This window comes from Mus pahari, chromosome 3, assembly GCF_900095145.1.
Source record: "Mus pahari chromosome 3, PAHARI_EIJ_v1.1, whole genome shotgun sequence".
NCBI lineage: Eukaryota > Metazoa > Chordata > Mammalia > Rodentia > Muridae > Mus > Mus pahari.
Window position 1 is genome coordinate 110,418,654 of NC_034592.1, and position 13,689 is coordinate 110,432,342.

The 13,689-nt window shown below is 47.9% G+C and overlaps 2 protein-coding genes across 3 annotated transcripts in view; one reads left to right on the forward strand and one right to left on the reverse strand.

Annotated features, from left to right (window-relative positions):
• The window catches only part of Ciao1 (cytosolic iron-sulfur assembly component 1), a 7,994-nt gene extending 3,551 nt beyond the window's left edge, over positions 1 to 4,443 (reverse strand). Inside the window, exons 1-6 of one of the 2 annotated variants that reach the window (XM_029537159.1) lie at positions 4,159 to 4,443; positions 3,692 to 3,840; positions 3,265 to 3,376; positions 3,076 to 3,164; positions 2,396 to 2,597; positions 1,558 to 1,645 (exon numbers count right to left, since the gene is read on the reverse strand). In XM_029537159.1, the coding sequence (XP_029393019.1) occupies positions 1,558 to 1,645; positions 2,396 to 2,597; positions 3,076 to 3,164; positions 3,265 to 3,376; positions 3,692 to 3,840; positions 4,159 to 4,297 (779 nt within the window). In that variant the 5' untranslated portion in view covers positions 4,298 to 4,443. The remainder of the gene's footprint in view (positions 1 to 1,557; positions 1,646 to 2,395; positions 2,598 to 3,075; positions 3,165 to 3,264; positions 3,377 to 3,691; positions 3,841 to 4,158) is intronic. The other variant, XM_021193545.2, reaches the window with a different exon arrangement.
• Positions 4,444 to 4,629: 186 nt separating this feature from the next.
• Positions 4,630 to 13,689, forward strand: part of Tmem127 (transmembrane protein 127) — a 15,579-nt gene continuing 6,519 nt past the window's right edge. The window contains exons 1-3 of the mRNA XM_021192777.2: positions 4,630 to 4,763; positions 5,170 to 5,487; positions 12,924 to 13,088. Coding sequence (XP_021048436.1) covers positions 5,244 to 5,487; positions 12,924 to 13,088 — 409 coding nt within the window. The 5' untranslated portion in view covers positions 4,630 to 4,763; positions 5,170 to 5,243. The remainder of the gene's footprint in view (positions 4,764 to 5,169; positions 5,488 to 12,923; positions 13,089 to 13,689) is intronic.

Here is a 13,689-nt window from a genome sequence, read left to right on the forward strand (position 1 = left end):
CTCTCTCTCTCTCTCTCTCTCTCTCTCTCAGATTTAATGTATGAGTGCTCTATCTGCATGTACACCTGCATGTCAGAAGAGGGCATCAGAACTCATTATAGATGGTTGTGAGGCGCCATGTGGTTGCTGGGAATTAAACTCAGGATGTCTGGAAGAACAGCCAGTGTTCTTAACCACTGAGTTATCTTTCTAATCTCCCTTAACCTCCTTTTAATACTGATATTAACAAGTTTTTTTCATAACTTAATCCTCTTTTTAAAGTCAAGAACTTTAAGCACTGGTGATTCCCCTATTGCCCATCACTGTATAAAACTTGAACCTGAAATGTTCATTTCATTTTAGTAAATTATAAAAGCAGCAAAAATTTCAATTGTCTAGCAATGAGTGTTTGAGTTTGTTTTTTAAGGGAAGTTTTTGTTATTGTAAGGTTTGTTTGTATTTTATATGTATAGGTGTTTTTGCCTAGCTGTATTTTTGTGTACCATGTGTATGTAGTTAGTGCCCACTGAAGTTAAAAGGTTGTCATATCCTCTGAAACCAGAGTTACAGATGACTGTTAGGTGCTTGGAATAGAACCCAGGTCCTCTGGAAGAGTAGCCAGTGCTCTTAACTGCTAAGGCAATATCTCCAGCTTCAAGTAAGTTTAATTTTAAATACCAAAAGGGGCTAGAGAGATGACTCAGCAGCTAAGAACTGACTGTTCTTCTAGAGGTCCTGAGTTCAATTCCCAGCAACCACATAGTGGCTCAAAACCATCTGTACTGGAATCTGATGCCCTCTTCTAGAGTGTCTGAAGAGAGCAACTGTGTACTTACATACATAAAATAAATTAATCTTAAAAAAAAAAAAAAACTACCCCCACTTCACCCCCCCAAAAAAACCTCTTTAGCTAAAAGTAAATTTCAGTTTTAGCACAGAAAACGTCATAAACTTAGCTTTTACTTAATGTGTGTGTGTGTGTGGTGATTTTCCTTGAAGTCAAAATACCTGAGTCCATTTTCTTTGTCTTGTTGTTTTTGTTTTTTTGAGACAGAGTTTCTCTGTGTAGCCCTGACTGTCCTGGAACTTGCTCTGTAGACCAGGCTGGCCTCAAACTTACAGAGACCTGCCAGCCTCTGCCTCTTCCTCCCGTTGAGTTCATTTTCATGGGATAGATATTCCCAATGTCAAATAAAGCTTGAATATGCAAACGATTATTTTTTTATGGTTTGGAATTATTTCTAAGATCCAAGACTCAGGTCCAGAGTCTCCTCTAACCTCCTCTTCTACGAATGGGCCACCTTTTCTAGTTTCAGTAACCACAAACTCCCTAGTCACAAATGCACATATTTCAATGATCATCTCAGGATGATCCAAAGGTATGTGAATCCTAAGGGCTGGTGCTGCCAAAGCCTGGGATCTTATTCCAGAAACAGTCTTAGATATAGTCAACTTCCTGCTCCTAGAACCCCAGGCCAGTTACAAGCCAGCATGGGAGGCTTAATATGGAGAAATGCAGAGCAGCAGAGGCCATTACATTTCTAAAATCCCTGCTATGGGGATGGGATCAAGTCTTACCAAGCAACGTCGTAAATGGTCCTGGTGTGGAAGCCCGACAAAGTGCAGATACATTTCCAGCTGGGGTCAGAGCCACTGCACGCCACCCCTGTGTGACAGACTTTTCTTAAACCCAAGACATCCTATATCCTGAGTACCTCCACGATTACAAAGGGGATCCTAACATGCCCTTCCTCATCCCCTTGCCCATCTGAGTCCTTGTACCAACTGTGTTCCCACGCTGCTTATCTGCCTTACACACGGGAGCCTTCCAAGAAGAAAGTATCTGTTCCACTGCAGGCTAGACCTCACCAGTTAAGCTGCCTTTTCAGGCCACCCACTAGCCAACCCAACCCCATCAACTTTATGCCTCCCTTCCAATCCTGTCTTGCCTCAAGGAATCCCATTCTTCACATTCAGTTTGGATATTCCCACCATCAGCCAGCTCATCAACTCATGCTGCTGGGTGTTTGTTTTTTGAGTCAAGGTCTCACTATGCAGCTCTGGAACTCAGGTTGGCCTTAAATTCACCGAGATTCAGCTGCCTTACTCTTCAAGTACAGAGATTAAGGGCATGCACCACCATGGTCAGCTTTTTTGATTTTTTTAGAGAGAGGGTTTTTTTGTATAGCCAGCCCACCCTGTCCTAGAACTCACGATGTAGACCAGGCTGGCCTCAAAGTCAGCCACCTGCCTCTTGTCCCACAAAGCCATCCCTAGTTCTTTCATTGCTTCTCTGGGGACTGACAAACTGAATCCAATTTGTGATTCATGGCAAACTGCATCTTTTAGATCATATATCTGGCAAACTAAAAACCTCTACAGAAAGGAGTCTCTCCTTTAACTCCCAGACCCTCACCTTGTTCATTGCCTGGTAGATACTGGCGCCAGATGCGCACAGTTCGGTCATCACTGCAAGATGCTAGCCGCTGGCCGCTGGGATCAAAGGCTATGCTCCAAACAGTGGACTCATGACCTTCGAGGGTGGCACAGCAGACCCAGTCATCCCCTTCTTCCTGGTATAGCTTCACTGTGTCATCATAGCTAGCAGAAGCTAAAAGCTGAAAGAGAAAGGGGATCCAGCATCTGTGTGTATGGTCCAGGAGGTGCTTGTGGTTTGGATATGCTCGGCTTGGGGGGTGGCACTATTAGGAGGTGTGGCCTTGTTGGAGGAAGTATGTCACTTTGTGGGTAGACTTTGAGACCCTCTCCTAGCAGCCTGGATCAAGATGCAGAACTCTCAGCTCCCTCTCCAGCACCATGTCTGCCTGCATGCTTCCTGCTATGATGAAGGTGGACTAAACCTCTGAATCTGTAAGCCAGACCCAATTAAATGTTTCCCTTTATAAGAGTTCTCTTGGTCATGGTGTCTCTTCACAGCAGTGAAACCCAAACTAAGATACAATGGTTCTCATATCAAACCCTGTCAGAGCAGGACAGTCCCAGTGATCCCTGTAAGAATGAGGGTGGTTCTGAAGAGTGGAGGCAGGCTGGGCACAAACCTCCACAGCAGGTTCTTTGCCACCTTGTCTCTCTTACCTCCTGGCTTGGGTGCCAAACCACGTGCTTAACGTCCTGTGTATGAGAGTTGAGGACACTGACACATTCATACTCATCCTCTTCATCAACTGTGGGAAGAACAAATTAGACCCAGAGGTGACCTGTTAGGGACAAAGCTGAAAGTCAGTGAGCTGGTTTTCTGCTGCACCCAGAGGCACCTGGACTCACCTTCCCAGACCCACACGCTCTTATCTCTGCTGCAGGTAGCCAAGAGGTTGCCAGATGGGGCCCAAGCCACTGACTTGACCTCATTTTCATGGCCCTCAAGAGTAGTCACACACTGGAAAGGGAAAAGGATTTTGAGTTAACGGCAGCTAAGAGTCCTAGGCCTTAGTAAAATATCTAAGATAGCAGTTTTGTTGTTGTTTGAGAAAGGGTTTCATTCTATAGCAGGATGACTTTGGTGGACTTATGGCAATCCTCCTGCTTCAGTGTCCCAAATGCTGGCATTACAGTCATGAACTACCATACTCAGCTACCATTTCTATAGTGTAAAAATTAAGTTAAGGCTGTAACTAATATGCCCAACTGGTTGAGGTTGACCAAGCCCTGGCGTGCAAACGGGTAATAATCTGCTCCCATCCAACCTGTTTACCTCAAAGTCATCCTGGCTCTTCTTCCAAATACAAGTGGTGGCATCAAAGCTGGCAGATGCCAGGTAGTTTCCACACGGGGACCAGGCCACTTTCCTAACGGTGCGCTGATGGCCTTCAGAGAGGACAGACTTGCAAACCCAGCTGTCACCTGCAAGCAGAGAACAGGCTAGGCTTTGGAGCACCATCGATGTCATTCACTAAGTAGTACTGAAAGTGGGACCCTGTTGCTGGGACAAAGTCAGTCACCATTATTACTACGACGCAACCGACTGCTTCTTGTGGAAGGGGGTCCTAAAACTGTTAAACTGCTCTTCGGACTACTTTCCTCATTTTCCTACCTCAGCAAATATCCCAGTTCCCGCAACAATTCCAGCCTGTCTGTTCACGCTTGCACACTCCTCCCCCGACACTTTTCAGAGTAGCGTTTTCCTCGGCACCAGGGCCACAAAGTCAAGCCAGGTCTTACCCTCGGTGCCCCAGATGCGAATTTTACGGTCGCCTCCACATGAAGCCAACAGGGTCCCCGAGGGGTTCCAGGCCAGGAACCAGCAGCGGGAATCCGGGTGCGCCTGGACGCGGCTCTGCAGTACCAGCGAATCCTTCATGGCGAGTGCTTTAGGGTGAGGACAGAGGACGCCGAGAGAAGCAACGCGCCAAACGCGCTGGGCACTATAGAACCCTGAGACCGTCAGACATACAGCTTCTGCAAAATTCGTCGCCTTAGGAATTGACGCGCGCGCTGTTGACGCCGCGCGACCTTCTGGGACTTGTAGTCACTCCCCATATCCTCCGTAACTGGAAGCCTCGCGGGACAGTCTGGAACTACCAGTACCCTGATGCTCTGTGCAAGAACAAGCGGCGCGCGCACACAGTGACGCGCACGGAGGGCAGGGCGGAGGGCCGGAGAAGAAGGAGGCGGGGGTGGGGTGGGGTTGGAGGAAGCCGGAAGTGCATCGGCCCGGGTCCGTCTGGGCGTTGCGGGTTTGGGGCCTGGGATCCTTTGGCCCNGGCAGCTAAGAAGCCTGTGACCGGGCGGAGCGGCGCCATCCCAGCCCTGAGGCCTGCTGACCGGTGAGGAGCAGGGACTAGAGTAGGGAGGGTTACTGAGGCTTAGGTCGCACCCCAAAGTGCGGATTCCCGATCTCGGCGGCCCAGCCGCATCCTCCGCCCCTCAGCACCCCTCTGTCTTATAACCCGGGTCCAAGTCTCCTCCGGTCCCCTTACCAGTAGCCGACCCTCCCCCCCGGCCCCCAGTACCTCCGCCCGTTCATCCTGGCATGTCCACAGCCAACGTAGTCCCCTGCCGTCTCCGAGCCCTGATCCAGCACCCCTCATCCAGAGCCCTCGGTCCCCGCCCCCCGAATTCCCGCAGTCCTTTGGTCTGTGCTAAGCCCTGGGTCCCACCCCGCAGTCTCCGGTGCGGGCCCTGACAGCTCCGGGCCAGCCGCCCATTGCATTGCTCTCCACCTGGCTACAGACAGGCTCTGCGCGCCCCGCTGAGGTCGGCGGCCACCACCGACGACCGCAGAGCTACAGCGGGCAGCCCCNGGCATGTATGCCCCTGGCGGTGCCGGGCTGCCGGGAGGGCGCNGGCGGAGAAGCCCGGGAAGCAGCGCTCTTCCCAAGCAGCCGGAGCGGAGCCTGGCCTCGGCCCTGCCTGGCGCCCTGTCCATCACGGCGCTGTGCACTGCCCTCGCGGAGCCCGCNTGGTTGCACATCCATGGAGGCACCTGTTCCCGCCAGGAGCTGGGGGTCTCAGACGTGCTGGGCTATGTAAACCCGGATCTGCTAAAAGGTGAGAGCGCTGAGCTCCTGCTCTCTTGGCTTGACGGGCGGTGCAGAACAGATATGAGGCTGGCTGAAGTATAGATATAGAGGCAGTCATTTGTCAAAGGAAACAGCCCCATTCTTGCTTGGTGTTCATGCCCACCAGGTGGCTCTGTTTGGGGGTCTAGCCTCTCATTAATTTTGATGTTATTCAGACAAGCACCTACTCCTCACCGTCATGCTAATCCAAACTGCTGCTATTTTAGGTTTCTGCCAGAGGTAGGTAGAAGGAAAAAGGGTGTTTGTCGGGTATCACTATTAGCCGCCCGCCCCCTTCTAACAGACATGTGAGATGCAGAAAAGTTGTTTCGGGCAGCTTGATCGATGGAAAAAGTCAGAACTGTTAATGTGACTAATTGTAAAAGACATTTTAGTATTATGTGATAATTAGACTTACAATAGAGGGGATTTATGGCATCCCGGGTCATCAGATACCAGTTCTATTAACACCTTCAACAGTTGGAACTTGGTTTTCCAGGCCTTTACAGGTATGCCTGATTGAGATGGTTGCTTTATTCATCAACAGATTTCTCAGACTAACAGGCAGAAGAAAGCACCTGGTCTGTTTATCGGATGAGATAGGAGTCTAGGGTTTAGAGGAGGGCCTGACTCAGGAGCCTCGCAGCTCCTCCTCGGTTTCTAGAGTTGAGGAGAAAGGCTGTTTAGTATGAAAGCAGAAATGTACTTCCTGATCTTTAACATAAAAGTGGTCAGTGGGACCCAATGGTCACATCTTGTTGCCTTCAAGTCCTTTGAACTAGTCTCAAAAGTCCTCACCTTTCTTCTTTGACACTCTTAGTTCTAGTATGTTCCTGTTAGATATGTGCAAGGTGTCTCATGAAGGGCTCGGGCCCTAGGATTTGGTCAAAAGGTCAGCGCCCCCCTCTGCATTGAAATAAAAACCCTGCTGTAGTTCTAGGCTGTTCTAGACGCTCGATCCTGTCACTTAGTGTTGTCTTTCTAGGTGAGTTCTTGTACAACTGGCTTCTCTTTGCATATTTGCACATTCAAGGCTTTAGGATGGTTTTTTATAAGAACAGGATGAAAGCTTCTGGTTGAGATCTTTTTACCCTCTTCCTGAGTTTGGCTCTTTAAGACCAAGATTATCCACTGTATGGAGGTCTTCTTTAGCATATACCTGATGGCACAAAAGCTGTGCAGTTTGAATCTGGATGCCTTTCCATTTCTTTGTGCTCACCTTCATTCAGGCCTTGTGTATTTGATACCATGGTGTTTCTGTTTCAGGAGCTGAGTGTCACCACAAACTGGGAAAGAGTTTATGATGCTTGTCCTTTGCAGGTCATCCCTGGGATGGGAGGGTCATAGCATTCAAGTGGTGGAGAGAGGCAGTCTGATTTCATCCTTGTTTCAGAGATCCAGGAAGAAAAGAGAAGTGAGCTCTCCAGGCTTGCCCTGCAGGGTGGCATCTGCCTCCTTCCATTTGATGCCAGAATCCTTAATTATGGTTATCTTTTGTTTTTCTTCATCTGTTGTAAAGAAGGATATCATGACACCCTGCCTGGGTATACATCACCGTCAGAGGCATGTTAAAGTCAGTTCTTGCACAAGTTTTTGTTTGTTCACAGATATATGAAATTATTCAGACCTTCTCAGACATGTTGTCTTAACCATTCCATTGCATTTGCTACATGTTTAGATCTTAGCCTGTGTGCAGTTTGCCTTCTCTGCCCACCTCCTTGGCCATGGAACCCAGGATCACTTGACTCCTGTCTATAAATAGGAGCATTGGCAGTGGGGCCTTGTGAGCCATTGCAGAAGGCAAGGAATCTGGTCTCTGGAGCTTCGGTCTTCTGCTCGCTACCTCTGTGTTTTGGGGTGTCTAGTAGACCTTCAGGCATGTGGTATCCTGTGTGATGTTGATTTTTAGGCCAACCAGATAATCTACCCGGAGAGCCTGGAATAGTCCAGTTCCAGAATGGAGTAGTAGAGTTGTGCTGGAAAAATATGGTGCTTATTGATCCTTGCAGAGAGACTCTCCCTGCCAGGACTCTGCAGGTAACAGAGTGAAGTGGGCTAGAAGGCTCCAGTGCGAGTAGTACCAGGCATGGAGCTAAGCACACTTCACATTTGCCTTAATTTCTTATTCACAAATGCTCATGTTTAAGTAAATCTACTCAGAGACTCAGCCTATCCAAGTGGTGACTCTGACATCCACACTCTTATGTGCCCTCTGAGTTTCTTTTCCTTTCTGTTAGAGTTATGTTCAGTTTACCATTTATTGTTCATTGGTTTTTGTTTTGTGTGAGTGTGTCGGAGGTTGTTTGTTTTTGTTTTGTTTTGCTTTTTGCCAGTAAAGAAAAGCTTTTATTAGGGCTGAGGAAATGCACACACACAAGGCACACGAAGAAAAAGACCCTTTTCAAGCGCTTACAAAGGAGTTTTGGGAAGCTGAAGCTGCTCCTGTTAGTTTTTATCACAAGCCCAGGCAGAGCTGTGTTTTTTAGCCCCCACACTATCGCTCAAGTTTCAACCTGGTGAACCTGAGGCAGAACCACTCACCCTTGCCATGTGACCAGATCCGTGAAGGCTTTAGGAAAAGCCAGCTCAACAGATTCTGTTCTGAATCCTCTCACACAGCTTCTCTGGGCTTAGGTCCGGAGAAAGCTTAGAAATGCCCAGACTTTTGGTATCAGGAACAGAGACCCTGAAAGCCCTCTCCGCCTCTCTGGTGTGGCCAGCAAAGGGCAGCCCCACCACGAGCTTCGGAAGCCTTTGGAGAATGAGGAAGCCTGGGATTTAACGTCAAGTGACTCAAGGCTGACAGCAGCCACTGGAGAACCAAGGATCTTCCAGGGAGGGCCTGTGCACCTGATGGGTGGTGACAGATACTGCTGCCACCACCAGGCCCTTGGGTCCTCAGGTGGCTTGGCCAACACCATTGGTATCTGTAAGATGTCATCTGGACACTGGAGCACGCTGTTGGTGGTCCATGTCAGGTTTGGCTGAAAGCCAAGAGTTGCAGTGAGGGAGTGCCAGGCTGGGAGAAGGTGCTCAGAGGGACTGGGGCAGTGGTGGCGATTCCTCTAGCCCACTTGAACCCCTCTGTGGAAGGAGGAAAGGAAGAACAGTAGGAAGCTGGTCTGAAGCTACTTTAGCTTTGCTGCCTTCAGCACACACAGGTCAGGAGGAGGTCAGACACTGACAGGTAGCCAGGAAGAGACAGAGCATTCAAAACAAATCCAGCCCTGTGACTCACCAGTGACCTTGGCCAAAGTCAGTGCCTTAGGATCTTATTACATAGCAGCTGCCTTCTGTGATGACTAGAAGGGGTAGTCAAGCAGTGTTTACCAAACTAAATAGGCCAGAACACAACTGGAGGGAAGACACAGCATACTGTGAAACGTAGTGTACCAAACTACTGGTCAAACTTAAAGTCAAGCCCCAGCCCCACACGGTCTTTCTCTCTTCTACAGTAAATCGAGTGTATCTACCTACCTGGCCTTTAGGGACTTTTATCCTAGAACACCTCTTGGGGAAAGGTGTGTTATTTGCCCTCCCTGCTGTACTGTTATTTTAGGAAGGGAAGCCAGAGAGACTTTAAGACTTCTCACCCTAGGAGATGCTCTTGATCAGGGCTAACTTCTGGTCTTACCTCATGCTAAGACACTGCCAACCCCTGCCACCATTCTCTGGGAATGTTAGTATTACCCAAAGGGGTTCACATTTGGCTTCCCCTTAAGTTAGTGGTTCTCAACCTGTGGCTTAAAACCCCTTTGGGAGTCAACCAACCTTTTCATATGGGTCGCCCAAGACCATCATAAAACATAGGGATAGTTATGAAGTAGCAACAAAGTAATTTTACAGTTGGGGGTCATTACAACATGAGGAACTGTATTAAAGAGCTGCAGCATTAGGAGGGGTGAGGACCACTATAGCTCTGTAGAAGAGAAGAGCAGTTGAAACAAACATGGTTGAATCTGGTGTCAGAAGCTCTCCCTCTGTGCCAGAGTCGCACTAGTGAGGTTAGACTAACCCCAGACCCACACGCTCTTTCTCTCTCCCACAGTAAGTCACATGTACCTACCTACCTACCTAGTCTTTGGGGGCTTTTGTGTCTCTGTCCAGATATACTCAGATGCCCTTGGTGCTGCAGAGCTTTAAACACCATATGAAGCCAGTTTTGTCTTAAGTCCCTGCATGAGGACTGCTCATCCCTCAGTGATCCACACTTTCATGCCTTTTTGTTGCTGTTGCTGCCCCTGCTGCTGCTGGAGTGGGTTTGAGTCCTTACACTATTTTTTCATGAGCTCAGCAGCTGCTGTCTTGGACAGCATTTATACTAGTCCATCTGACCCTTTTTTTTTTTTTTCCAATATACCTCCTTAGAGTTTGATTGATTGTTTCCATCAAGGAAATAACAAAAGCTGCCAGTGAGTGCTTAGCGGTTTCTACAGTGTCTGAGGGTCTTTGTGTGATCTGGAGGAAGTCATCTAACCTTCTGGAGCCTCTGACTCTTCCTTTGAGCTGTATGATGCAGTGTCTGGGTCACTGTGTGATCTGAAGGAAGTCATTTAATCTTCTGGAGCCTCTGACTCTTTATTTGAAGAATCACATGATGATTTCCAGGGCGGCAGTCAGACTTAGCAAAGATATTGCTTGACCATCTGTGTGCACAGGCTCCTGTAACTTCAGCCATGTTTGCATTTGGGAAGGGCAGACGAAGGGATGTCTTTCTTGAAACTCTCTATCATGTTCATATCTTGTTTATTACAATAAAAGTGTTTTAAAATTGAAAAGCACATAGGTGTGGATATGTCAGGTACATATTTTCAAGGATAATAAAAAGAACATCCTATGTTCAGCCATCATCAAAAACCAGTGTCTTTGAAAGGTCTTCTGTCCTCTTCTTTACACAGTACCTGGTTAAACTGAGTAATGCAAGTGAACTGCTGCAAAGTGGCCTGTGACGTCAGCCCTTACACCCTGCCTCTGGCAGGGATTCTTGGTGGTACTAGAATACTTACGTTTTGCCACAGCATTCCCACATGCCATGTAGACCCCCAAAAGAGCTGATTCAGTTTTCAATAATGTTCAAATCAGAACCAGGAATCAGCCCTTCATTTTTCAAGCCTTTTTTTCCTAGGCCCCTTTAGAATCTCCCTGAGTCTGAAGTAGGCAGTGCTAGATACAATGAGAGTTGATGCTGGCTTCTGGCAGAACTCATGGACAGGCAAGCTCCATGGCAGTAGGTAATCACCCAAGCTGGATGGTTGGTCCCAAACACATGCTTGGCAGTTAAGATCGTGACCGATAGCTCTGAAGGCAGCCAAATGGAGCCATCTGAGTCTTGTCTGGGCCTAGCCAGCATCTACCTGGAAAATTCTGAGTCTGAGGCTATAAACATGTCAATCACAAAATGCTTGGCATCTCCCACTGCCCAAGATCCCATGATGGCCTGCATCTGCTGGATTGAATCTTTTTTGTTGGCAATGGGTGTACCACTTAGCTCCTTGGACTTTTTTCCATCTGTCTACATTCTTGTGGTGGTTGGTACTGGTGTTTCTTGGGACTTGGACCACTTCTATGGGGAATGTCTAGGCTTCCAGACCTCTGGGAGCCTAGTACATGATTGCAGCAGCACTTCGGTGATCAGGATATATGTATACTAGAAATTGAAAATTGTTACCTTCAGATTCTGAATTTGACATTAAAGCTCAAGAAAGGAGTCTGTAGCCTGTAAGTTCAATCAGCTCAAAGGAAAACACTCGGCAATAAAACACACCCTGACTTTGGCTCCTTTTTGTATCAGCCTTTATTCTCTCCTATGCTTTGGAAGCCATCACAGTTTGCATACCTTCAAAGGAGACTGACAGTATTATTTAACTGAAAAAAATTAGAAAGGTATTTAAATACTGTAAGGAGATACAAGTTGTTCTGTTTTGGTGCATGTTTGTCACCCAGGGAACTTCTGAATGTTGTCTCTCCTGTTTTAGCATTTTTCCTTGGTTTCCTCCCCTTTTTGGTAGCATATACGTGCTGTCATTTCTGAATCTTCCAGGGCCTTGTGGTATGACTTCCTAGCTTTTCCTAGGCTGACTTGCATTTCAGCTGTCTAGTATTAACTGAGTCTTCTCTCCCTATTTGGTGGGGACGCTTCTAGAAGTGGGGGTTGAGACAGGGCCTTGTGAAGCTCAGGCTGGCCTCAGATTTGTGAGTAAAAGAAACTGGCCTTGACCTCCAGAACCTCCTGGCAATACCTCCCAAGTGCTGTGATGACAAGGGTGAGCCAGTGCCAGCTCAGCAGTATGGAGTCACATCCTCGCTAGTCTTCACCATGTCTATTTCCAGAACCTTTTCATGATCCCAAGCTGAAAACTCACAGCTCACTAACACACTGCTTCCCTTTCTCCAGCCCCTGGCAGCCATCATCTCTGTGTCAATGACTCGGACTTCTTGGCATCTCATGAACATAATCATATAATCTTTGGCCATCTGTGTTTGACTTAACTTACTTCACTACCTTAGGATCTCCAAGTTCAATGTCTGTTTTGGAATGAAAAAGGAAGGAATGAGTGAGTAAGTGGAGGATGAGCAGTTATTGACCTCCGGCCTTGCTCTCTCTGGATGTTTCAACTCAGAAATCAATGGCCTTTGCCGTCTGGCCCAAAGCATCCTATAGCAAAATAGCTTAATGTGCCAGTTTAATTGTCAGGATCTTAGAAAAAAATGGTTTTAAGCTAGGTCTGGTGGCACAAGCCTGTACTTCCAGTACTCAGGAGGCTGAGGCAAAGTTTGAAGCCAGCCTGGGCTGCACAATGAGACTATCTCAAAAGCAAAGGGGGTGTGGGAGTGGGCACTGTCAGTCTGGAGAGAGTCGTCGGACATACAGGAAGTCCTTTGGTTGGTGCCATAAGGTTGAGACGGGAAGGTCACAAGTTCAAGGTCATCTCCCATCCTTGCTCAGCAAGGTTGAGGTCAGCCTGGGGTACATGAGATCCTGCCTCACAAAGAAATTAAAACCAAAGAGCATGACAATGCAGGCCAGGCGTGGTGGCGCATGCCTTTCATCCCAGCACTTGGGAGGCAGAGGCAGGCGGATTTCTGAGTTCGAGGCCAGCCTGGTCTACAGAGTGAGTGCCAGGACAGCCAAGGCTACACAGAGAAACCCTGTCTCGAAAAACTAAAAAAAAAAAAAAAAAAAAAAAAAAAGAGCATGACAGTGCAACATAACACAGCCTAGACTAACTAGTCTTGTTGGAAATGGACTTGAGGTATACAGATAACTCCAGTTTGCAGCAGGGTGGCAGGAGCACATACTATGCACTCCAGGACTTCTGTCTCCCAGAGACCCCCCCGGGGGGGGGCGGGGAACCAAAATCCTTTCAGATACATTGCTTGCCTCAGGGTGCTTTTTGGGATGAAGCCACCATTCTCTGTCCACAGATTTCTGCATGAACCCCCAGACAGTGCTGCTCCTGAGGGTCATCGCTGCCTTCTGCTTCCTGGGCATCCTGTGTAGTCTCTCTGCATTCCTTTTGGATGTCTTTGGGCCCAAGCATCCAGCTCTGAAGATTACTCGTCGGTATGCCTTTGCTCACATCCTCACTGGTAAGCCCAGGGTCTGCTCACAGGGGAGAGGACCTGCCCTGAAGCAGGGTGGTACATGGGACTGTTTCTCTGTGGAAAGCTTGTGTGATAAGCTTTAGCTTTTCAGGGCCTGGGGTGCCTTAGTGTTGGTGTCTATCATTTGTGAGTAATTTGCCCAGTATTAGAGGGAATGTTAGAACTCCACAGGAATCTCATGACTCTCTAAAAATGACAATTTAAGTTGATAGACATTCAGGGCTTGATGTAATCATGGAAGGAGTTGAGCTGTCTGCCTGGTGTGCATCATCAGCTTCTCCCCTCCTCCTTGCCAGGCCTGCTTCCTCTGCGGAGTCCAGCCGCTTTCCTCACCCAGGCCTGGGCTGTGTGTTGATTTGGCTTTTGATAGTGACTGACTTCAGTCCTGGCTCAATTTCTAAAACTTCACGATCTTGTCTGTTCCTTCTCTGTGCCCAGAACCATCCAGGAGCTTTATCTAGTTGTATTCTTTCTTTTCTTCTTTTTCTTTTTTGGGGTCATGGGGTGGTGCTGGAGACTGAACCCAGGGCCTTGTGTATGTTAAGTGAGCTGTCTACCATTGAACAGTAAATCTTTTTTTTTTTTT